Source organism: Peromyscus leucopus, chromosome 19 (assembly GCF_004664715.2).
Source record: "Peromyscus leucopus breed LL Stock chromosome 19, UCI_PerLeu_2.1, whole genome shotgun sequence".
In the NCBI taxonomy this organism is placed as follows: Eukaryota; Metazoa; Chordata; class Mammalia; order Rodentia; family Cricetidae; genus Peromyscus; species Peromyscus leucopus.
The window spans coordinates 48136292-48160961 of record NC_051079.1 but is presented as its reverse complement, the minus strand read 5'-3'; the positions used below and the strand labels follow the sequence as shown (position 1 = coordinate 48160961).

The following is a 24670-nucleotide window of genomic DNA, read 5'->3' as shown; positions in this document are numbered from 1 at the left end:
GCTTTCACACTCTCCCAACCCTCAGCGGTCCCAGTCCTGAGCGGGTTGGCTTTGTCACACTCCACTTGTGTCCCAACCCCCGCTGGTCTCAGGCCCGTCATCTCATCCCTCAGGATTTCGGTATGCTGCTGTGCAGTCTTTCTGAGGCACCTCCCTCACTCCTAAGGGACACCACCCAGCTCGGCGGGAAGGCCGCCTTGATTTTCACTGTACGAGTGGAGTAGCATAATTAAAGTGGCATTGTGCTGAAACTGAACTGTTAAATCGGGGCATTAGTCTTGAAGATCTGCAGTCTATATTTTGAAAAAACAAAGCCTGTAGTTTCTGGGTTCCCAGAAGGATTCAGGGAAGTGGGCACAGCCTGGGAAGCTGTCGTTTTGCCCCCTGGGAGAGTCCTAGCTTACATGTGGTTGCTGTCATTATTGGGCATTTATGGAACACTTCTCTATTGATAACTACAACTGCTCCCACCTCACCCTCCCAAACTGGTGAGTGTGTGTGTGTGTTTGTTTGTGTATTTGTTTTTTGTTTTTTCGAGACAGGGTTTCTCTGTGTAGCTTTGCGCCTTTCCTGGAACTCACTTGGTAGCCCAGGCTGGCCTTGAACTCACAGAGATCCGCCTGGCTCTGCCTCCTGAGTGCTGGGATTAAAGGCATGCGCCACCACCGCCTGGCGTGTGTTTGTTTTTAATTAGCCTGTCAGTGGGGAAAAGGGCCAGGTACCAGGGCAGTTGCCCAGCTCCAGATCAGTGCTGACCCCAGGTCCCTTCCTGCAGTTCACCCCTGTTGTGTGGTGTGTAAACCCCGAGACTGGCTGGAACCTGGGGTGGGTACCAAATTAGAAAGACGGGAACATGTGAGGTGATGCTGGCATTAAGTAGCATGGATGATCCATTCCGTGTTGTAGCCTTGTATCACAACACGTCATACACCATAGTTTTTATCGCCCACTTAAATTAGTTTTAAATGTAGGAGTGATTGTCACGTTTGTGCCTGGTGCCTGTGGAGACCAGAAGAGGGCGTCAGATCCCCTGGAACTGGAGTTATAGATGGTTATGAACTGCCATTTGAGGGCTAGGAATCAAACTGAAGTTCTCTAACCTCTGAGCCATCTCTCCAGATCTCTGAAATTATTTTAAAGGCTACTTCGTCTGTCATTTTGCCAAAACAAAGGCATAGGCCCTGTCCTGAGTCAGAACAGAGAACTTGTAAAAATCTTAATTGAAGGAACTCCTGCCCGATCCCTGGACAGCTGTCTTCCAATCCTGGATCTGAAACCAGTTTGCTGGCCTTCCTGGCTGAGGTGCTTGCCATCTCTGATCATCAACCTCAGCTTCTGGGGTGAGATTGGGGCTTATAAACCTCAAGTCTCCTAGCTGCAGCCCCAAAAGTGTCATTTCCAAGTCCCTCCGTAGGGTGTTTTTGTTTTGTTTTGTTTCTATTTTTCTTTCTTTGGTTCTGGGGACCTCATAAGTGCTGAGGACACACCCTGCTGCTGAACTGTCCCTCCAGCCCCCCCACCCCCCACTTTGCCCCAGATTTATTGGAATAAGGGCACAGTAGGTGCAAGCCCAGCTGAGACAGGAGGCAGTGGGCACTGCCCAAAGCACCCCTTGTTTGCTTCGTGAGCATCATTCCTGCAAATGGGAAGGGCATCCCCAGCACCTTCGGGGAGCAGTGAGATGCCCTGGTGAAGGTGGCGTCCTCATTCACTGTTTCCCTCTGTCCAGTTCAGTTCTTTGGTCAAAGCACAGTCCACATGTGCTGGGCCTGTGCGTTCCTTGAGGTGGGCACGCCCAGGTGGGGGCTGGTCTCAGCCCTTCAGCAGGTGGGCACCTGGATGACAGAGTGGGGGACAGATGCTGCAGACCCAAACACCGGCCCCTGTGCTTAGCCTGCCCTCGGCAACCAGGCCACGCCCACCCACCCCCTCCTGCCCTCCCTGCACTGGGATGGGGTGGTGTGGGCAGGTGGAGCTGGAGGAGGCTGTGCCGCGGAGCTGCTTTTAACTTCCCAAGACGCTATTGTTCGCCTCAGTGGGTTTGCTGCCTCCCTTGGTCCCCAACAATCTGTTCTCCTGTCTTCTCACATATATATAGATCCCCCTCCCTCACCACAAGCCTTCTCCCACTTCCCATCCTTCTCCTTTTCATCACGTGGGAAGGAAGGCTCTGGAAGTGGCAGATCAGAGCGGCCGCGGGGGAGGCTGTTTGGCAGGGGTAGGAAGGGCCCGAGTGCAGCAGCGTTGCGGCCCTTGGTGGGTACCACAGCGCTAAGCTGGTGGCGGTCTCTCCGTCTCGCGGCCCCTGGAGTGGGGGAACCCGATGAAGCGCAGCAGGTGGGCAGGGTGTGGTAGTGGACCTGACTGTCCCTCTGTGGGCCTCAGGCCGCCCTCCACTGGCCAAAGCACAAACAGCCTTGACCCAGCCCTGACATCTGGAGAGTAGAAAGTAGAATCCCAGGTCCCTGGCTGCTCACCCTGTGTCTTCATCAGCCGGGGCTTTAGAAGGAAATAGACCGAGAGTCCCCCGGTGTGTGGTGACACATTTGGGAGTCTGTAGTTCACTGCCGACGTGGCCTTCCCGGTACTAGGATGTGCTGCTGCTTTACCACCTCGGTGAACTGCAGAGCAGACGCAGAGGTGAAAGGATGAATCAGGACTGCAAGAACATGTCTGTAATCCCAGCGTTTAAGAGACGAGGCGGGAGGGTCGAGAGGCCAACCTGGTGGGCCCCACCCACAGTGAGACCCTGTCCTGGGGTTTAAAAAAACAAAGTGAAGTAAAATGATGACCTTCCACACTCTCCTAACCCTCAGCAGCCCCAGTCCTGAGCGGGCTGGCTGTGTGCACACCCTACTTGCTTTCCAACGCCCACTGGTCTCGGGCCGTCATCTCATCCGTCAGGATTTCAGTCTGCAGCTCAGAAGGATAAGGATTTCCTTTTCCTTTTCAGCCCAGCCACAAGACAGTGTGACAGCTAGAAAGTTGACCAGCAGGCAGGGTGCCTGTTTTCTCCAGTGTAGCTGATGAGTGACATTTTTTTATACTTGTCCTATTTTAGGATCCAAATAAGGTTAGTGTGATGGTGCAGAGACAGGTAGATCTCTTCATTCAAGGCCAGACTGGTCCACATAGCAGAACCTGTCTCAGATAAGGGCCACACACACTACATTATGTTCTTGAACTCTTTCTTACTATGTTGGTTTTTTTCACTACCTACCGACCCTGTTACTCAGGGCCGTTTGTGTACTAAAGAAACGATCAATATAGCTGGGGCCTGCATGCTGGGCCACACACCCTGTGTCAGGGTCTCCGGGGGGAGGGGACAGTGAGACTTCAGGGAAATCATATCTTCTAGCCAGGCTGCTATAGGAAATGCTTTTTAGAACTTCCCACTTAGCAGGTGGCTGGACATCTGATATCATCAGAAGAAAGATGTTAAATTAGACATTCTAGCTCGCGCTTTGCTTCCGATCTGGCTGTGTGGCCCGGGCCCTCCTCTTTTCCTCTCTGGACTTAAGGCTTTCCCATGTGTCCCGGGGCATGGATACTGCTTACCGTGGGGGTCACTATGGAGGTCAGCTGGGCTCCTGTGAGAGCTTTGAAGTGCTACGCTGGGTGTTGGTGTGGGGTGGGAGTGGACTGCAAATGCCCAAGCTCCTTGAACTTCTTGCCTTACTTATAAAACGCTCCCTTGCCGCACACCTTTAATCCCGGCACTCGGGAGGCAGAGCCAGGCGGATCTCTGTGAGTTCGAGGCCAGCCTGGTCTACAGAGTGAGATCCAGGACAGGCACAAAAACTACACAGAGAAACCCTGTCTCAAAAAAGAAACAAACAAAAACAACCCTCCCTCACCCATTTCCCATTCCCTTCCCCGGCCAAGCCTTTAATCACTGGGTGTGTGTGTGTTTTGTTTTTGTTTTTCAAGGTGATTAAATCCCCTCTGATTTCTGTCGACCCTAATCGTAGTCCAGCTGGCCCAGCTGCTACCCCTGCACAAGTCCAGGCTGTGAACACCCCAAGGAAGGCCCAGGCCTCAGGCACCACGGCCCAGAGCTCCTCCTCTGAGAGTGAGGATGAAGACATGATTCCTGCCACCCAGCCCACCACTCATGGTGAGTGCTGCTGCATGTGTTGCTCAGCTAGCAGGGGCTGCTGCCCTGCATGCCTTCTTCCCCATTGAGACCAGAAGGGACCAGACAGTAACCAAGTGGCCTAGCAGAGGCATTGGCCAGGAGGACTGGGGCATCAGCCTTGGACCCTGCAATGTTATCTTGAGGGTAGCTCATTTGCCTTGTTTCGAAGGACTTATATTCAAGGCTTCTGTGTGCCGTCTCCAAGCCTGAAAGAAAGCCTGAGCATTTTGGTGGCTGAAAGCTACAGGGACCAGCAGGCTAGTCTAAGTCTAAGGTAGAGGTCTCCTGTAGCCAGCTAGCTGTGAATGGGCTATCAGCCCGGCAGTGAGCTCCCATCCCCTGTAGCACAGAAAAAGAAGGTGGGTAACATTTTATACTTGGTCTCGTCCCCAAACCTAAGGTGGACTAGTGTATGTGTGTGTGGCAAGGCCCTCTGGAAGGTCAGCCATCTTCAGCTGCATATTAGGACGCTGTGACATTTCTGTCATTGAGTACAGACAGTATGATTTCCTTCTGGCAGCAGAATGGTGCTGTGTGTTTGTCTAGTACATAATGGAGACATACGACCTTGTTGGGCTGTGATGGGCATGTCTTCCTCAGCACCCAGCAGCTCCCCCGCTGATTCCTAACTGCAAGGAGTCTCTGGCACCATGATCTAGCTTGTTGCTCAAGAGGAAAAAGATGAGGCTAAGGCTTGGAGTCTGCCCCTGTAGCCATTTGAAGGCGCTGAGCCTTGTCAAATGACATGATGAGAGCTGCCTGGAAGACTTGGGGAGGGGAGGAAGCTAGCTTCCGCTTTACGCTCCCTAAGCCCAGCGCCAAGTCCGTGGGAAGGACTGGGAATTGGGGAATGCCTTGCTGGGGAGTCCTGCAGCTTCTGTACCCTGATGACCTGCCCCCTCTCCTCCATTTCAGCCATTAGAACCAATGTGACTGTGCCCACATCCCTCCCACGGACAGCCCCCCAACCCAGCAAGAGTGAGCAGTCTGGTCGGGTGCCGAAAGGCAAGAAACCAAAGGCAGCGTCCACTCAGGTACTGTCGGGTAAGAGAGGGCTGTGGGAGGGTCACTGCCGCCTCGGTGTGTGCTGTTAGGTTGCATGGCAGTCGGCGGCTTGCTCCCAGCACCCTGGCACTGCCATTCAAGCCTTGGCTCCCAGATCCCCATGGTATTGTCAGGAAGAGCAGGCTAGGTGTCCAGAGGCAAGTGGAATGAATCCCTCCTCTTCCCAGCTTGGTGGACTCTGAATTCGTCTTCTGTCTGCTAGTTTTGAAATGCTGTAGAGATAGGCGTTGCTCGCCTCGCCTTTTTAGTATTCAGAATGGAAGTGACCTTATAGCATTTTTTTTCTCCTTGCCATCACCAGTCTCAGTGTATCGTTAACTAGTAGGACAAGGTTAGTGGACACTGTTTAGCTAAAACTAAGGGCACATCCCACCAGGGTCAGGCCAGGCCAGAACCTGGGTCCTTCCAACTCCCAAGTTCCTTGCTCTGTGGACCTAGTGGGGTTTCTTAACTCTCACGTGGAGAGAGAGGAGTCCGCTGCACCCCAGCCTCCTGAGGGCAGGAGGGAGCTGTGCCAAAGCATGGGGCAGCCCCTGCTGGGCCACCCCGTTCCTGGTGCATCACACGCTGTAGTGCCAAAAGGTCATCTCAGCAGATGGTGCTGGACATCTGCCCTGCTGGGCACTGAGGCCGCAGCAGGTACCAGGCCCTCCTGGGGCTCCCGAGCCAGCACAGACAGAGACAGCCATTAAACAGGGAACGCAAGATCGATTAGTTGTCAGCCAGGCAGTGGTGGCGCACGCCTTTAAGCCCAGCCCTCGGAAGGCAGAGGCGGGCAGATTGCTGTGAGTTTGAGGCCAGCCTGGTCTGTGAAGTGAGTTCTAGGACAGCCAGAGTGGTTAGGCAGAGAGACTGTGGTGTCTCAAAAAACAAACAAACAGCCGGGCAGTGGTGGCGCACGCCTTTAATCCTAGCACTCGGGAGGCAGAGCCAGGCGGATCTCTGTGAGTTTGAGGCCAGCCTGGGCTACCAAGTGAGTTCCAGGAAAGGCGCAAAGCTGCACAGAGAAACCCTGTCTCGAAAAACCGAAAAAACAAACAAACAAACAGCCGGTAAGCAGGCTGGGGAGACAGCTCTGTGGATAAAGCGTTGCCATGCAAACGGGAGGGGCTGAGTTCATTCTCCAGTACCCCCAGGAAAAAGCCAGGCATGGTAGCAGGGTTTGTAATGCCAATACTGGGGCGCCTGAGACGTGTCAATCGCTGGGGGCACACTAGCCAGCCAGCCTGGTCTAATTGGTGAGCCCCAGGTCACATGGAGAGACATGGAGAAGGTGGATGGCTTCCTGCGAACACCACCTGAATTTTACTTGGAGAGTCAACATGAGCTTGGGTGTGCTTGAAGTGTGTGTGTGCGTGTGTGCATGCATGCCTGCGTGCGTGCGTGCATGTACGTGTGCATGCCACGTGAGTGCCAGTGAGACCCAGCCTTCAAGTGCTTTGTGTTTGGGGAGCTGTGTAGACCACGTTAACCCCACTCTCCTCCCACACATGTGGCCAGTGCCTCATTGAGAGCCCAGCCTGGTTGTGTGTCCCACACCAGCCCTTACTCTACCTGCCTGGGCCGTGGTGTCCTGTACATAGTAAGAAAGCTGCAGTGCCCACCAGAGGGCTGTGGGACAAATCATGGGAAGGCTTGTGAGGTGCTTCCCACACAGGGCCTGGCCCTATTACGTCCCTCTCCGTACCTTCTCTTGTACTCTTCCTGTACCAAACTAGGTCAGCAGTGCCGTGGAGACGCCCTCTGTGACGCCCCCCCAGAGCACACCTGTCCAGGCCAGAGCAGCCAACAAGCTCAGAAAACCCAAACTTGCTGAGAAGCAGCAGCCTCCCCCAAGCTACCCCAGACCCTCCAGGAGCTCAAGTAACAGCAGTGATAGCTCTTCAGAGAGCGAGGCGGATGCCAAGAGACCCCAGATGGCCAAGGCAGCCCCCAGACTGGGTGAGGATTCCAGGAGGGAGGGCAGGGGATGAGACCCAGCCTGGGAGAGCCGTGGGCTCTGGCCTTCTCACCCCACCCTGGGCCTGTTTATCCACCAGTGGAATAACTCCACCACTTACAAGACCTGAATCCTGTTTGACTGCTGGCACCTTCTCGGTATCAGGCTCCCATTATTGAATGCCCCAAGTCTCAGGACTTGGCTTCCCTTACAGGGGAAAGCAGAGAAATGGGAGCCTCAGGAACCAGAAAGGAAAACTGGCATTCAAATGTGTCAGGCAGGGTGCTTTGGATAACATCAGTGGGTGAAAAATGGGAGGCCTTGTGCAGGAGGAACATAGACCCAGGCTTTGCAGCCTTCCTGAGGAGCTCTGCCTAGCCTGATCAACGGGCCACCGGGACCCACACCCAACAAGAAACTTTGCTTCTGCACTAGATCCGGACCCTTCCCAGAAGGAGATTGTGGTGGAGGAGACTCCTGATGAATCCAGCGAAGATGAGTTGGTGGCCCCCTCACAGGTAACTAACTGCCAGGGTAAGGGCTAGAGCTTGGAGCTGCGGCTTTCAAGTGTCTAGATCCCATTCCCAGGTCCCTGGTAAGGTCCCGCCTGTGGGATGCCCTAAATCAACAGAATAGAGCCTCACCTGCTGCCCTGGGGTCTAGGGAAAGGATTCAGATGGATTCCAAGACATGCCCAGATAAAGCCACTCTTTAGGTCTCTCTTAAGGCTCTTCTTTTCGGGCTGGAGAGATGGCTCAGTGGTTAAGAGCATTGGCTGTTGTTGCAGAGGACCCGGGTTCAATTCCCAGCACCCACATGTCAGCTCACAACTGTCTATAGCTCTGGTTCTAGGGGACCTGACACCTTCACAGACAGACATGCAGGCAAAACACCAGTGCCATTAAAAAAAGAAAAGGAAAGGGGGGGGGAGGCCATTCTGTACAGACACTGATGATTTTCTCATTTGTGGGGAGCGATCAGAAAACGCCTTTGTGGAGTCTGCTGTGGTCTCCTTCCCCTCTTATGTGGGTGACTGGATTGAACCCGGGCTGTTGGGCTTGTACGGCAAGTGCCTTTACCCTCTAAGCCATCTTACCAGCCCCAAATGCTAATGCTGTTCTGTCATGGTAGTGGTCCATTGGCAGTAAGAAATCCTCCTTTTAATGTGCCGTAAGTATACATCGATTCACATAGTTTAGGAGGCACCCACCGAGGACCCGTGGGCTCTGTGGGCTCAGTGCCACTGTCCTGCTTGACTAGATTGGCCTGATCTTGGGGCACTGCGCTGATCTCCTCAGCAGGCCTTGGCTCTGGGGTAAGGGTTAGGGGCCCACTGCGTCTTTCACACTGGGCCTCTTCAGTCTCTCCTCTCAGGTTATGTGACTCCTGGGGTGACTGTGGCCAATTCCCAGGCTTCAAAAGCCACTCCCAGGCAAGACTCCAACCCCTTGGTTTCCTCTGCTCCGGCCACCAAAGATAACACAGATGGCAAGCAGAAAGGAAAACCCCAGAACGCAGCAGACACCGCATCCCCTAAAACGGGTGAGTAGGGGACATCGGGATATGGAGGGCCAGGCTGCTGGCCCCTGCTTGCTGTCGGAAGCAGTCGTCTCACCAGTGTTTGCCTGGGTTCCATCAGAGTCTCTCCAATGCAAGCCTACGGGTCCTCTGTGGGAACGGGAGGTGCCCACAAACACAGCCGGGGACCAGGCCTGGGTTTCCAGCTCTGGGCACTGGGAGTGGGGGTACCCACCCCTCTGGAGCTAGTGAAGCTGTAGCAACTTCTCTGGGCTTGTGGAGGAGGCCTCGGCTCCCCAGCTGTCCCTACTGACTTTCTTATTTCCTTAGTTAGAGGGCCAGGGTATGGGGTAGAGGGTCTCAGAATGACTCAGACTTGGCCGGCAGCCCTGTTTGGAGGACTCAGTATATAGAGGAGACCCTAGGTGATGAACTGGTCTCTGGGGCTGCTCTGACTCACTCCGTAGCCAAAGCTCCTGGGCCCCTGTGTCTTCACCATGCAAGGCAAGAGTAATGCCACCACATACTGTCAAAAGTATAACGTACAGAAACTTGTCACATGATATTTGGTGGGACCCAGGGGAGGGGACTGTCAGGAGTGCCTTACATAACACAGAACAGTACATCCCACCTCCCCACTCCATTCCAGTCAGCTTTTCCTTGAGGCAAACACTGCTGGGGTCCAACCCCTGAGCTCAAAATGTAGGAATTCTGTGCTGCTGCTGCTGCTGCTGCTGCACCGAGCGGTAGAGACTTTGCCCGGGCGACCTGGGAGGCGCGAAGTGGATAGAGATGGGAGCAAAAGCTCTGGGCTTGTAGCCCCAGCTTTCCTGCGCTGGGTCAGAGGCGGAGTTGCTGCTCACTTTCTTCTCCAGTGTTCTTGTCTGTGTGAGAGGCGGGTGCGACAGGGAGACATTTTCGAGGGGGCTGTGGAAGGTTTTTTTTTACACGTGTAGTCAGCACACAATTATCAAAGGCAAGCAGAGGCGTGGAAAATTCTAAACAAAGGCTGCACCAGAAGTCACTCTGGCAGGCAGTAAACCCTGCTTAGTCAGCCGCCACACGCACACACAGCAAGCCCACCCAGAGCTCCCCCGCCCCGATCTGCCTCTTGTGTGTGTCCAGAGACAGGAGCTGAGCTAGCTTCAGTCCGCAGGACCTTCTCTTGTGTTATGAACCTACAGCTCATGGCAGAAGACTATAGCTTCTTGTTGTACAGTGGGAAACAGGCCTTGAAGGACTGTGACCTGGCCAAAGCCTTGCGGTGTGTTGATCAAGGCAGACCTGGAACCTGGGTCACTTGTGTCCCACCTGTTGTCCCTCTGTCTCGCTGGCAGACTTCAGGCCCTCTCATTAACATTCTGAGATCACTGTCCATCCCCAACTATAATTGGGTCGAGTTTTTTAATGTGAGGACCTAAAACAGCTGGAAGTTCGAGGTGAGATTCCTGTTTAAGGCATGAGCATAGGAGACGGATGGGGCAGAGTGACCCCTGGGCCTCAGTTTCCCATCTGTACAGTTGTAAGGAGATGCACTCCCTCAGCCCTCATATATTGTGTAAGATCTGTCCCTCAGCTTTCCAGACCTGTGACCTCCGGGACCTGTGATTCACAGGTAGGAAAGAGGCCTCCCCAGGCGCCACACCTCAGAAGCCCAAGAAGGCCAAGAAAAGCACTCAGACCTCAGCAGCACCCACACAGGATCTGCAGAACAGCATCACCCAGCGCCTCCGGGAGCAGCCGTGGCCCCTGAGCGAGGCCCAGGTGCAGGCCTCCGTGATGAAGGTCTTAACGGAACTGCTGGAGCAGGAAAGGCAGAAGGCCACGGAGGCCATCAAGGAGAGTGGGAAGAAGGGCCAGAAGCGGAAGCTCTCAGGGGACCAGCTGGCAGCTGGGACCCCAAAGAGCAAGAAGAAGAAGCAGCTGGTGGCTGAGGCAGGTGCCATTACCCCAGAAAAGACCTCCAGGACTTCCAAGGCAAAGGCAAAGCCAGACAGAGCGGATGCCGATGGCAAGGGGAAGGAGTCACCTGGCACCCGAGGGGCCAAGGAGAAGCCAGAAAGTGAGCTGGGGTTAAAGGTTGAGAGTGGCGAGCATAGTGACGTAAAGAGCAAGAAGGAGAAGAAGAAATCTGGTAAGAGTAAGTGACTCCTTTCCCGGGCGTGTGCTGGTGCGGGACGGTGGAAGCTGGGAAGTGGTTTGTCCAGAGGGACAGGGGTCTGGTGGCAAAGCCAAAAGTAGATTGCAGAGCTCATGGGCCAGTACCTCATCCCTCCTCCCCACAGCCCAGGGGCCTTACAGTGCCCAGCAGTGACACCCACGTTAGCCCCAACTCCATCTCCACACGATGGAGAACAGGAGCACTCCACTCCAACCTAAGGGACACCAGAGGTCCACTGCCGGTCCCTGAGGTGCAGAATGTGCCTGCATCCTCATCCAGAGCCCCCTTCCTTCCTCTAGAATTCAGCTCCTCAGGGAAAGCGGCCGTTTAATTGCCCTCCAGACTGGACCCTGCACCCAGGGGGCCTTTTGAGTTGTCCTGCCCACCCTGGGCAGTGGGGAGTCTTGCTTTCATTTTCTAAGTGGAAAACAGGCTCTGAGAAGGAAGGGACACTTTTGCTGGGCAGTCCCTCTTGTTTTGTTTTGAAACAGGGTTTCACTGTGTAGCCTAGCCACCTTGAAACGTATTATGTAGACCAGGCTGGCCTCCGAACTCACAGAAATCCACCTGCCTCTGCCTCCTGGGCACTGAGATTAAAAGGGTGCACTACCACACCCAGTAAGGAAATCCTCCTGAGTACTGCCTGCCCATCTGTGGCAGGAGTGGGGGAGAAGAGGTATCTGGTCATCTGATCCTCCTACATAAGGACCTGCAGCCTCTTGATGTCCAGAACCTATGGGGCTCCTGTCTTTGTTTTTGTTTTTGTTTTTCCGAGACAGGGTTTCTCTGTGTAGTTTTGGTGCCTGTCTGGATCTCGCTCTGTAACCCAGGCTGGCCTCGAACTCACAGAGATCCACCTGCCTCTGCCTCCCGAGTGCTGGGACTAAAGGTGTGCACCACCACCACCACCACCACCACCACCACCACCACACCACCACCACCACACCACCACCTGGCTGTCTTTTTTAAAATAAATATGGGGGGAGATGTTCTTAAAGTGAGTTCATTCAAGACTGGGCATGTAACTCAGTGGTAAAGAACTCGGATAGCTGGTATTGAGGCCCTAGATTGTGGTCCACAGACAGGAAGAAGGGAGCCCTGGCACCTGAAGGGTGGCCTGGCCCCGCCAGGGCCTGTTTCCCCATGGTGTAGGAGCTGGGAGCTGTCATGGGGCCTCCTGACCCTGACTCACTCAGCGTCAGTATCTGTGGCTCAGGAAGCTCGCTTTCTTCCCCTCAGAAAAAAAAGACAAGGAAAAAAAGGAAAAGAAGAAAGGAAAAAAGACCTCAGTCAAAGACCCTGACTCGCTAGTCAAGAAGAAAAAGAAGAAAAAGGTAGATTGAGTTACTGGGAGCTCTTGGGCCAGAAATTCAAACCTTTCCCCTCCCCCCTCCCCCCCTTCCCTTTCCCCTTCCCCTTCCCACACCCAGACCTGTTCTGTGCCACCCTTCCAACCTCATGGACCTTGTGAGGAAGAGCAGGGGAGGGGTGATAGGAGAGACCCCCATGGGCAGGAAACTGGGTAAGATACGACCAGCTTCCAGGTGAGAAAGGGTAGGAGGAAGAGCCTGGCCTGCATGTCCTGGCCAGTGGGGATGCCCGCTGAAGGAACAGCCATCCAGTTCATAGTCTGCTTGTCAGCTGGTAGCACAGGATAGCCTAGCGGTGGAAGCTGCAGGGGTGTGGCTGCTGAGACGGTCCCACCCCTGCCTCCAGGGAGTCCTGCCCTGCGCAGGTGGACAGCAGTGGTGAAGGCCGCAGACTGAGACCTTGTTGTCCTTCTCTCCTCACAGAAGAAGACAGCCGAAACTGCCATGTGAGGCCCAGCGCGTAGAACAGGTACCCGACTCTCTGTAGCCTACCTGGGGCAGCTGGGTGGGCCCGAAGGGAGGGAGCAGAGAGACGGTGACTCCCTTCCCCGGAGCCAGAGGGACGGAGGGGCATTGTTAGCAGGTACGGAGCCCGAGCAGATCTGGTGCCCTCCCTTGGCTCTCGGTTTTCCTCCGTGGACATAAAGTTCAGGAAATCTGACCTGGTTTGTTTTCTTCTCCTAGAGTCTTGTCAGAGTGCGGCCGTCCTCAGACCTCTGACCTGGCCAGTGTGAGTTGGGACTCGACTTTTTAACTTACCCTCCCTCGACAGAAGATGATGGCCGGCTCCAGCGTGTGCTGCCGGCCAAGCCAGTGAGCCTGCGAGGAGGAGGAGGCGGTGGTCCCAGGAGGAAGTGAGATGAAACTCACCCACCCCTCTGAGTGCTGCATAAGATGTGTACAGTATATATATATTTTTTTAAGTGACCTGCCTCTCCCCCTTGAAATCCAACGTGCCCAAAGGCCTCCGGACCGACCTCCCTCTGCTCTGCAGACCCAGCCAGGTTCTGCTTGCAGTTCATCCCATTTCCTGGATCCCTGGCTTACCCTAAGGCCTTGTCCTATCAGTTTTCCAGCTCTTTTGGGTTTTTTTTTTTTTTTTAAGAACTCAAAATAAAAGACTTGAAATGTACAGGTTTGAGATCCCCCGTGCATCTGGGCTCCTCCTGCTCCTGACTGCTTAGGAAAGACAGTGTGGCGACCGTGGACGAGCACAGGCCAGCACTCGGGGCGCCTGCCTGCCTGCATGCCAGTGTCCTACCGTACCGGGGGTTGGACGGTTTGCTAAAGACAGAGCCTCAGTGAAGCTCCCCGGGGGCTGATGTGGGGAGGGCTCCCCGGAGGAGACGGTCTCCGAGCTTGAGGAGAGTCGAAGGTTGGTCAGATGCCAGAGTAGATGGCACAGGTGACGTCACCGAGGGGCCTTTGGGTGTTTGGGAGTTAGATGATGTGGTGGAAAACCTCGGTGGCTGGCGTGGGAAGAGCCAGTAAGGAGGCCGTGAGTCGCCCCCTCTCCAGGGAATAGTTCGGTGCTGGGGAAGGCTGGAAGTGAACAAAGCCAGCCCGCGTATGTGTTGGGGCATCACTGGGGTAGACTGAGGGAGAAGGGTGGCAGCCCGCCTTTGCTGCCTCTGCGGAAACGTCCAGAAGCCACCTCAGCAAAGTGCTCTGGGGGGCGGCCATTCCCGTCATTCCATGTTGGTGCAGATCAGACTGCAGACAAGGGTCTCCTCGGCTGTGCTGACGCACAGTAGTTAAACTGCGAAACGGACCGATGTCGCTAACATTCGTTTCCGACTCCTGGGTGGTAAGGGATCTGCTCCCTTTTCCGGTGACAGTGGACTGGAGCTGAGTAGCTCTGGGTCCTGCAGACACCCAGCTGGTGGCAGCCCCCATTTGCATCCATTCCTGACACTAGGCCCCTGTGTCCACTGCCATCTGTCATCACACTCAACGCTGTTCTTAGTACCGAAATGGAATTGGGGACATGAGGGATGGAAGCTGGGACATGATGAATGAGCTGTGCTTTTGAAACTGCGCAAGAGCCTCTTTCTTTCTGAATGTAAAGCAGGTACTGAGTGTCTCCTGTGTGTCCACGGGCCCTGGGTACCTAGATGACCAGGTTAAGGTTTTCATTGACCTTCTTAGGGTAAACCGATTGGATCCCAACAGAAGAGCCAGGAGCAAGAACGTTCTACTTACTACCTTTTATTGTCACATGAACCATGATCCTATAGGCTGCTGACAAGCTTGGCTGAGCAAGGGACCTGGGGGTTTTGGCAGGAAGTGAGGAAGGTTTCCGGAAGGAGGGCCTGGGTTCTTCCTTGAGGAGAAGACAGCCGATGTGTCCAGTGTAGGTTCAGGGTGGAGCAGCCCTTATCCCTGTCTGTGGGCTTACATCTCAACGCCTCACGTTGCTGGAGACTAATGGGTCGGAAATGGGGGTCCACCTGGCATTGCCCACTCTGAGCTTTCTGTTCCTTTAGATAGGGTGGGCAGCGGGGCCCCTCCAGCACCCTCATTCTCTTCTGGTTTCATTGGTCGTGTCCAGGGATGAGGAAGCGGACACCAGCCTCAAGCCCCAAGGTGCGAGGAGGCAGGAAGTGGGATGTGACGTCGGGGAAGGCAGAAAGAAAGGCTGGGGTACAGGAGGACAGGAAAGCTGCTGCTGTGCAGAGCTGGCCTCTGTCTTCACATAACTGGGAAGGGAAACAGAAGTGGGTATTGTCGCCTCGCCTGTTGTCTCTGCCTCTTCCCAGCCTCTTGGAACTTCAGAGCCTCCCCCCGCCCCCACTGCCCATTCCTCCCCTACTGAGCTTGGGTACTCTGCTTCCAGCAACCAGCCCGTTCTGTAAAAGCCAGCCCAGTGTCATGCTGTACCACATGAGTGTGAGTGTGGGCGACCCCCCTTACCCAGATCCTGCTTGGTCACACCCAGGCCGGAAGACAGGTCCTCCATGTCCAGTGGCTCTGCAAAGGAATCACCATGCTATTCTTACCTCACCACACACACACACACACTTGATCGCCATTGTGCCCAAAGGCATATTTCCCAGTATGACCTTGAGCCTGGGAAAGGAGGCACCACGGTGTCTAGTGTGGTTAGTGGGTGCGGTGAGATGGGGGGGACTCTGGTGTAGGACAGCGTGTGGAGAATGTGAGCGGAGATAAGGTTAGAGAGACACACAGGAGCGCGCAGGTGGATGAAGGGCCAGATGCATGGCTGACAGCGGCTGTCCTCCGGGCACAGCCAACCCATGTCCTGACCCCATGTTTACTAGGAGGGCCCTCAGGACCCTCTCCTTCCTCGTGCTTCCTAATCCTTTAGATGACTGGCCCCTGCTTACCACTGCAGTTATGGCGCCCGCGGCTCTTGGTGTGAGGGACCTCGGTGCCGTTGGGGAACACACACCAGCAGTAGCCAGTGCTCCCATGGCATTGGAGTGGCAGATAGTTACCGTTCTCGTCGCACTTGGGACGGAACGCACCCGGATGGACATCAGGGACGTGGCTGACCTCTTCCTGGCACTTGGTCAGCGCTGACGCTACAGGCATGACGAAGACAGTGAGTGAGCGGGCTCTGGGCTGGGATCTCAGCAGAGCGGAGACCCACACGCCACTGCCGTGGGCCTAATGCCTGTCCAAGTCGCTTTCCTCATCCCTCCCATGGTACAGATGGGAAAACTGAGGCCCAAGGCTGAAACCAGTACGGTCCAAAAAAGAGGGAAAGCGTGGCTGGAGTCATCGGCCTCAAAATATTTCTTCTAGCACTCAGATTCTAGTACAGTTAGTAATTACTCCTGTGAGTCTGGTTTCTGGAGGACAGTAACAGGAACGCCTTTGGGAGCCTGACCTTCTTGTTACTGGGATAACCCAAGTAGAAAGGGGGGCTGCCATCTGTTGGGGGTGCTGGAGAGGGGATTCAAAAATTAGCTAGAAGTTGGTTGAGATCGCATGCAAGCTGCCGTCTATGTATGTATCCGAGAAACTGAGTTCCAAGGGCAGAGCGGGCATTAGTCCTCCGTGTGTGGGACAGAGAAACCCAGTGGGACAGCAAATCAGAGACAGCACCAAGGTACAAGCCAGGCACTCCCCAATGCGTTAGGTCTCAAGCCTCCTGTGTGCGGCATGGCTGGTGAGTGAGAAGTGTCTAGGGCTCTGGGCATCCGCTGACTCAGTGGCCCGCTGCCTCGTGTGTTGCGGGAGTGAGTGCCGGGGAGGTGTCCTTCCGAGGACCCCTGCCTGGTGTGTGTTGAGTTGGTTTTGCTCCCAAGACAAGGATAAGAGGCCTCTATACTCTGGATATGTGTGTGAAAGAACAGACCCACAGACAGGATGTCAGAGTTTCCAAACCCTGAGGGAACAGGCAAGAAGAGACGGTGAGCTGAGAGGATGGAGTGCTGCTGTTAGCTTCGCTGAAGCTGCTGGAGGCTCTGGCTTCAGCAGCTCCGGGGGGGCCCTGGCACCCTGAAGCGCCCACCCTGGTACCTTTCGGTGGAGCTTCAGTGGGCTTCTCCTCCAGAGAGTTCTTGCTCATTTCAAACAAGAGCCACTGTTTCATCCAGCTCTCAAAGACCTGATGAGAGTAGAGGCGGGTCATCGGGGTCAGGGGGTCATTGGGGTCAGGGGTCAACACTCTACCCTGACAGCAATCTTGGAGGGTCAGACAGGCCCAACATCTGGAGCCCAGCTGCAGCCCCGTTGCCTCTTAAAGACCCACAAGTGTTTTTTTTTGGTGGATGTTAGAAGGCCCTCTGTAGCCCAGAGAACAGCTCCCCCCCCCCTTGCCGCTGTCTAGTCCTGAGGAGAGTCGACAGAAGCTTCTCACCTTCCAGTCCAGACCATCCATAGAGTTCTTAAGGTGTTTCAGGTTCTCTGGAAAGCTCCCCTTCAGCTGTGGGTACTCCACGGGTCCAGACCTCTGCAGAGTAGCAGGGCAAGAGGAAGTTAAAAAAAAAAACTCCATGATAGCAAAGGGGAAATGTACACCCCATGTTCCCAGGTCTTCATTCTGAGGAATGGATGTTAGCCAGAGCAAGCCTGGACCCTGGCTTCAGTGACAGAGAGCAGGGGTGAAGGGGTGAGGGCCACCCAGCTAGGCAGCTCCTGTCAGGGTCCAGACCAGCTTTACAGCACTAGTGTGCTCCCTACAGATGTCTGCCTGTCTTGCAGGTCTCATCTCTGAAGATTCCTGACCACCACTAGCTAGACAGGGCCCCCTGCCTGTCCTCACAGCCAGCTGTGCGTCACTCATCACCTGGTCACTGGTATATTCAAGTTGTTTCCCTGCTGTAGGCCAAGGACCCTACGTAGTGCCTGGCACAGAGCAGGCTTGTGAGATTTTAATTTTGGAAGGAGAATGGGGTATCATGACCAAGTCACATCCAAGACTTGGACCTTAATTTTTCCAACTCCAAAGTGAAGAGGCTAGAGCCTGGTGTCATGATGGACGCCTCTAGTCCCAGCACTCAGGAGGCAGAGGCAGACAAATCTCTTAAGTGCAAGGTCAACTTGGTCTACATAGCATAACCAGTTCCAGGACTACGTAGACACTTATCTCAAGGTGAGGGAAGGGGCCTGGACTACGTGCAATATTTAAGGGCCACCTTAATCCCTTGGGGTGAGCAGGTGTTGAGTTTACAGTGAGCCTGGCATGTGAGTGAGGGTTAGGGTCCCATGTGGACCGGGGGGCTGCCCACTGGCTCTGACACTCACCAGGAGGAGGTGCATCACGTGGTCCTGGGTCATGTTGCCGTACTTGGTAGCATTCCGCACAGGCTGTGGAAAGGGGAACAGAGTTACCAGTGCTAGTTGAGAAGTAGGAGGGACCTGGAGGGGGGGTGAGGACAGCAGCTGGGGGCCAACAGCTGGCATCTAGTAAGAGTCAGGTCCATGCATTCACCGGCTCAGCTCTGCTACCTCCTAACGTGGGCGCTCGAGCTCCAACTATTCCCTTTCTGCCTCCATATCCTCACTGAGGTCAGGCTGGCATAAGCTCTTCTTCATGGCCTTGCCAATAGCAGTTTTTGCTTTAAAGATTGATTTATTTATTATGTATACAGTGTTCTGTCTGCACACACCCCTGCAGGCCAGAAGAGGGCACCAGATCTCACTACAGATGGCTGTGAGCCACCATGTGGTTGCTGGGAATTGAACTCAGGACCTTTGGAAGAACAAGCAGTGCTCTTAACCTCTGGGCCATCTCTCCAGCCCCGTGCTTTATTTTTTTTAAGATTATAATTTAATTACTACATTTCTCCCTTCGATTTTCTCTCTCCAAACCCTCCCATACGCCCTTCCCTGCTCTCCTTCAAATTCATGACCTCTTTTTATCATTCATTGCTATTGCTTTGCGTATATGTTTATTTATATACTATATATTCCTAAATAAAATCTGTTCAGTCCATATAATGCTACCTGTATGTGTGTTTTCAGGGCTGGCCACTTGGCCCTGGACAACCAATTGGTGTGCTCTTCCCTGGGGAAGTTTTGTGAATTAACATTATTGCTCTCAGAGGCTTGGAGGAGGTGAGGGACTAGAGGATGCTGTGGAAGGTGAGAGGGGCTTTGCAAGCTGTGAGACTTGTCCTCTCCCCATCAGGGTAGCCCCAAGAGTTCTGGCCTCCGCCACCTTGACAAGCCTCTCTGAGTGGAGCCTGCTCCTTCCCAGCAGTTAAGACCTTGCCTGCTTGTCACTTGTTAACCTTTGCCCCTCCCCTTGGGCACCTGCCTGCTGGCTGCCTAGACCAGATGGTGTTTCCTCCCTGCTGCCTTCCTTACCCCCTGGAGCATGTTTTCCATGGGCAGTGGCCGCATCAGCAAGGGGGTAGCCATCCGCATCTGGCTGACAGGTTTGGCAGCTGTGGGGCAGGCAAGACAAGACAGCCTGAGTCCAGGTCCAAGGGAATAGGGCACCAGGGGTTGAGATCTGAAACCCGGGGATGGGGACTGGGAAGCAGCCCTAGATAGGGAAATGGGTGGGGCCCGTGAGGTGAGGGACAGTGAGGTGGTCAGGACAGGTGGAACGCTCACATTTAGGAAGCTTCATGCGAAGGCTCTCCAGTTGCAGGTTCTGGGAGGTGACAGTCAGCTTGTCTAGACGGCCCTGCTGCTGGTACAGGAAGTAAGCAGTGGTGGCCTGCCCGGCCAAGAGCAGAGCCACCAGGACAGAAAAGCCTGTGTACAGCGCTCCACGGTTGCACCTGTTGTGAGGAGGGAGTAAGAGGATGATCCAGAGTTGGAGGTTGGCTGGGAGTGGGGACTTAGGCCCCCACCCATGTCCTCTCAGACTAATGCCATGCCCTCCCAATAACCTGGCTATAATAGAGGTGTGTGTGGAACGTCCCCATCCCCCATCCCACCCCAGCTGACCACCAGTGTCCTGCCTAGGAAGAAATCAGATCCACTCGGGGCCCAAGTTCGATGGGAAGAATGAGCCAAGTCCCTTGCCTACTCTGGGTTTTGCTGTCCCATCCTGTGTAGTGACGGGATAAAGTGGCATGTCTTTCCTCTTTACCCTCTGCCCTGGAGATCTGGAGCTGAGCTGCCCCCAAGGAGGAAAGGATTCGGTTTTGTTTTATTTGTTTATTTATTTGTTTGTTTGTTTGTGTTAGTTGGCAGTTGCTTTTACTACGTAAGAGGAAGTAGTGTTTCCATCCCTGTGCTGTCCCAATCTTTGCAGTGGCGTCAGGTTTAAACAGAAAAGGGAAGGAAATGCGACAGGGACAGCAAAGAGCATGCATACCTGAAAAAGAGAAGTGGAGCCTAGACATTTGGGGAGGGGGGGCATTATCAGGCTGGAGCAGGGCCAGATGTCACCTGCTCCAGAGACAAAAGCAGCCTCTGCGCCAGTCTCTGGGAATCTTGGACAAATCTTCCCCAGTCTCCCAGCTTCTGTCACGGGTCACATGAGTAACTCTCACCCCAGCAATTCTAAATCTTGGTTCTTCCCCAGCTCGTGCGTGCGTGCGTGCGTGCGTGCGTGCGTGCGTGTGTGTGTGTGTGTGTGTGGTGTGTGCTGCATGTGCATGTATGTATGGGTGCTCATGTGTAATTGTGTGGAGACCAGAGATCCATTTCAGGTTGTCTTCCTCAGTTGCTCTCCACTTCATTTTTGGGGGTAGTGTCTCTCCCTGAACCTGGAGATTCAGCTAGACTGTCTCGCCAACAAATCCAGGTGTCCTCTTGTCTCTGCCTCCTCAACACTAGGATTAGTGCTTGTTTTTCGAATGGGTGTTTGAGATTCACACTCAGGTGCTTGTGCCTGTGTATCCACTGGGCCATCTGCCGGGCACAGTTTTCTTTCAAACAAGCTCTTACTGTGGTCATAGAAGCACCTCGTAGTGATAGCCAAGTGGGGGGAATTCAACAGCAACATAAACGGCTAGGCCTGGATGAATGTCTCGTGCTCTTAGGTGGCCAGACCCTCAGACCTCAGTGACTGCTTGCAGTTTTGGGCTTGGATACTGGTTTGGGGGTACGTGCACGTGTTAACAGTATGGAACATCAGGATCCTGACTCGAGACCCTGAGAGTTCCTGTCCTTCCCCCACTGAGCCCTTGGGTGGGAAGAACTATCAGTACTCTGCTGATGTTTGAACATGTCCCCTTTAAAGGTCTAGTGTTTTAGTGAATGGAGTTAGGCACCCTTGTAAGGAGGCTTCACAGAGGAAGTTGGGCTCCTGCCTTTCACATAGCGCACTCATGGACATTCTGAACAGGATGCTGACAGTCAAGGAAAGTCATGTCTGCAGATTGCTCAGATGTGCTGCTGGATGAGTCCAGGGATCGAGTCCTCGAGGCCTGCCTGAACTGGTGTTGATGGGAAAATAAATCTGCTGGGACTTACATATAGCCCAGTCTGTATATAGTATACAGTAGATATTATATGTATAATATGTATGCACAGTATATTATAGTAACTCAGACTAAGACAGACTCCATTAGAAATTCTCATGAGGAGTCTTCATCTTGCCTACTCCAGCAACCGGAAAGGAGATTTAGGAAGCTCCAGAAGACCTGTCTGCCTAGTGACTTATGATGTCACAGACACAGCTAATTTTCATTGGCTCTATGCTTGCCAACCCCTATTTCCTTAAGTCAACGGCCGACCCAAGAAGAGTTATTTTTGGAAGGAGAAAGCAAAAACTCTTTTGGGGAAGGGAGACCGGACCAGGACGGGGAATAAGTTCAACTTCTTGACCTTCTGAAGGAAGATGTAGCTTGGGCTCAGGGTCCTCTGCTTTATTAACTACTTGGGTAACTCATGGAACCCCTGAACCCCTCCACCACCCCATACTCAGATCTAGTCCCAGCTCTACCTCTTATCACACGACCTTGGGGGAAGTCTCATCCCTCCTCATTCTGAACTTCAGTTTTTGAGAAGGCTGAAGAACACAGGTTTGTATTGAAGATGAGAGCAGCTAGCCAGAATTAACATCCGGGCTCTTCTGCTTGCCTAACTCTGGGAGCGTGAGCAAGTCAACCCTTCTGCATGTGAAATGGGCAAGAGCTTGGAATGAGATGTTGTTAAGTAACACAGAGATGGAGGGGGCGGCGGTAGTGGTGCATGCCTTTAAACCCAGCACTTGGAAGGCAGAGTAAGGAGGATCCCAAAGTTCGAGGCCAGCTTGGTCTGCAGAGTGAGTTCCAGGACAGCCAGAGCTACAAAAAGAAAACCTATCTCAAAAAAACCTAAATAAATTAAAATGTAGAAATGAAACACTCCGACGTGTAACACATCCTTCTCTATCAATAATACTAGCTCTCGGGGAGGCTAGATGTCTAGAAAATCTAGCAAATGCTCTCCTTCCTCTTGTATTAAATTTACTGCTATTTTGTTTTTCTGAGATGGTCTCATGTAGATGAGGCTGACCTTGAACCCCTGATCTTCCTGCCTCCACTTCCCAAATGCTGGGATTATAGGCATGCACAATCACACCCAGCCTCTTACGTCTCTAGGTTGTCTGGCCCTTGGTTCTGATTGAGTACCAATTCTTGTCACCTCCTGGTTTTACTTCCTCCTTTCTACTTCCTCCTTTTATAATTAAACAACAACAACAACAAAAAAAAAAAAAACCCCGTAACTGGCTAAAGTCAGAAGCCAATCAGAACTATGAGGAATCATGACACAGATGTTGCCAGGCAGAAGTGTTCACGAGAAATGCCCCAAATCAAACCCAGTCTGGAATGGCCTGAGAGCTTAAGGCACCATCTCTGAACACAGCCCTCCCTGAGTGGCCTGAGGTCAGGGGCTCCCAGCTCTCATCACCACCACAAATGAGGCCTCTAAAGGACCCACATAGGAGAACAAACTCAGACTAGTCATGGTTCAAATGCTATGTCCAACACTCACCAGCTGAGACAATCTGGAAGTTACCAAGATAAGCTCAGATTCCTTTTGTGTGAAAATGGGCAATATGCATGGTGGGGAAAACGCATAGTGGCACACACCTTTAATCCCAACACTCGGGAGGCAGAGGTAAGCAAATATCTATTAGCTCGAGGCCAGCCTGGGCTACACCATGAGTTCTAGCCAAAGCTACATAGTGAAACCAGTCTTAAAAAAAAAAAAAAAAAAAAAGACAAGGGCAAAGATGGCTAAGGGAGATAATAAAAATGTCCAACTCCTAGCTACAGTAACTGTAAGAATTAAGATAGAGTCTGTAACTTGGTTATTATTACAATAACAATCAACAGTATCTGAGGACTGGTGAAAAGCACACACTGGGTGAACTGTTCCTATAGCTATTGCCATTAAGCTGGGACCCAGAAATGGGCTTGTGATTTTTCTGTGGCCACCTACAACAGCAGTAAAGTTGCCTTGGAATTCCCCACTGCTCTACTAACCTTTATCTGGTTACCGTCTTTCCAGAACACAATTCCTCTGCACAAGATATCTCAGAGTCTCTCTCAAATCCCTTTCTGCCTGGAAACAGCTGACGTCACATCTGGTTTTAATCCCCATAGGCAGCAAATCGGGATGGTGGGAGCTTGCGGTGGGGGAGGGAGGGCAGGTGAATTCTAGTCCTGTTCGGGTTTTTTGGGGGTGGAGGGCACAGGGCTGAGGACCTTTGGGGGCTGGGAGAGGAGTCTGGGGCTATCTGGAGGGCTGGGGCAGCCTCTTGCTGCAAAAAAAGAGGTTCGTAGATGGGTCTGACCCACAGCAGTGCTGAGCTCTCTCTGAGCAGCTGCAAGGTGGCAGCCAGCTCCTACACAGAGTAAGGCTAATCCTGTTTCAGTGTGGACGCGAGTATGGCCCGGCTCTGCTTATCTAGGCTCATACCGGTCCTCTGGCAGTGAAGGAAAGACTGGGTTGCTTCTACTGTCCTCAGAAATGGTTTCTCCACCAGCATCGGAACCTTTTCCAGATCTGAGGCTAGCAGAGCAAGCAGACTTACTGAGGAAAAGTGAGAGCTCATCCGGGGGAGGAACACTATGGTCTTCAGTCCCGGCCTAGAGTCATGGCTCAGCTTCAGAGGGTCCGTGAAGCCCCTTATATTGTGAAACTCTGAGGAGTGAACCCGGGGCCCTCTTAACACTTACAAGTCCTAAAGGAGCCCCTCGGTTCACAGATAGGGAAGCCCATACCCTTAGCAGGTGGTGGTGTGGGGGAAGGGGTTCAAGATTACTCAGAGGCAGGCGTGATGGTGCACTCCTTTTAATCCCAGCACTTGGGAGGCAGAGGCAGGAGGATCTCTGTGAGTTCGAGGCCAGTCTGGGCTACAGAGTGAGTTTCATTATGTAGAAAGCCAGGGCTGTATAGAGAAACCCTGCCTTAAAGAGAGAGAGAGAGAAAGAGAGAGAGAGAGAGAGAGAAAGAGAGAAGAGAGAGAGAGAGAGAGAGAGAGAGAAAGAGAAAGAAAGAAAGAAAGAAAGAAAGAAAGAAAGAAAGAAAGAAAGAAAGAAGAAAGAAGGAAAGAAAGAAAGAAAGAAAGAAAGAAACTCAGAAAGTCAGTGTTCAAGGCAGCCTTCCTGCAACTCAATGCAGTGTCCCTTCCCAGGCCTGCATTCTGTGCCCTCCGGAACTGAGGGCTCTCTGCTGGTACTCACACATACCTTTCTGGGGCTCTAGGACGCTGGCCCAGTATGGGCACCTGCTCATGGTTAGAGATGAGGTCGCGCTGGTCGTCCATGGTTCCGGTCTCTAGTCTTCCCCACAGGCGCTGCTGCTGCTGCTGCTGCTGCTGCTGCTGCTGCTGCTCCTGCTGCTGGGTGTCTGGGACCCTTGAGCCCCCGGGATCACCTCTTGAAGCTGGTGCAGGGAGGAATCTGATTCGTCCACAGCCGGTCACTCCGCCCACATGGTAGATGTGGAAGTGAAAGCCACAAATCTGGAAATACCCCACTCACTCAAAGCTGCTCTCCCTGGGCAGGATAAGGGGGAGTTCCCTAAGCAGGTAGAAGGCCTGCATGATCCCATTGGCTGGCCGGGGCCTTCATCACTGGTTTCTAGGCAGACCTCTGGCTTCATAAGGCTCT

General features: G+C 53.4%; 2 protein-coding genes across 3 annotated transcripts in view; one reads left to right on the top strand and one right to left on the bottom strand.

The window, feature by feature from the left end:
- Tcof1 (treacle ribosome biogenesis factor 1) overlaps window positions 1-13323 on the top strand; it is a 34743-nt gene extending 21420 nt beyond the window's left edge. Inside the window, 9 exon segments of the mRNA XM_028890088.2 lie at window positions 3931-4117; window positions 5054-5172; window positions 6922-7144; window positions 7578-7660; window positions 8504-8684; window positions 10276-10800; window positions 12061-12155; window positions 12615-12660; window positions 12876-13323. Of these exon segments, the coding sequence (XP_028745921.1) occupies window positions 3931-4117; window positions 5054-5172; window positions 6922-7144; window positions 7578-7660; window positions 8504-8684; window positions 10276-10800; window positions 12061-12155; window positions 12615-12641 (1440 nt within the window). The 3' untranslated portion in view covers window positions 12642-12660; window positions 12876-13323.
- Window positions 13324-14383: 1060 nt separating this feature from the next.
- Cd74 (CD74 molecule) lies at window positions 14384-24431 on the bottom strand. 2 transcript variants are annotated; one of them, XM_028890086.2, is made up of 9 exons: window positions 24248-24431; window positions 19224-19393; window positions 18972-19051; window positions 17907-17969; window positions 17020-17112; window positions 16680-16767; window positions 15539-15736; window positions 15105-15161; window positions 14384-14890 (listed from the first exon to the last, which is right to left on the bottom strand). In XM_028890086.2, exons 1-9 carry the CDS (start codon window positions 24322-24324, stop codon window positions 14883-14885), a joined length of 834 nt encoding a protein of 277 aa, XP_028745919.1. In that variant the 5' UTR covers window positions 24325-24431; the 3' UTR covers window positions 14384-14882. The 2 variants fall into 2 exon arrangements, with proteins under 2 accessions (XP_028745919.1, XP_028745920.1); XM_028890087.2 differs by lacking the exon at window positions 15539-15736 and having other exon boundaries at window positions 24248-24430.
- Window positions 24432-24670: the final 239 nt, after the last annotated feature.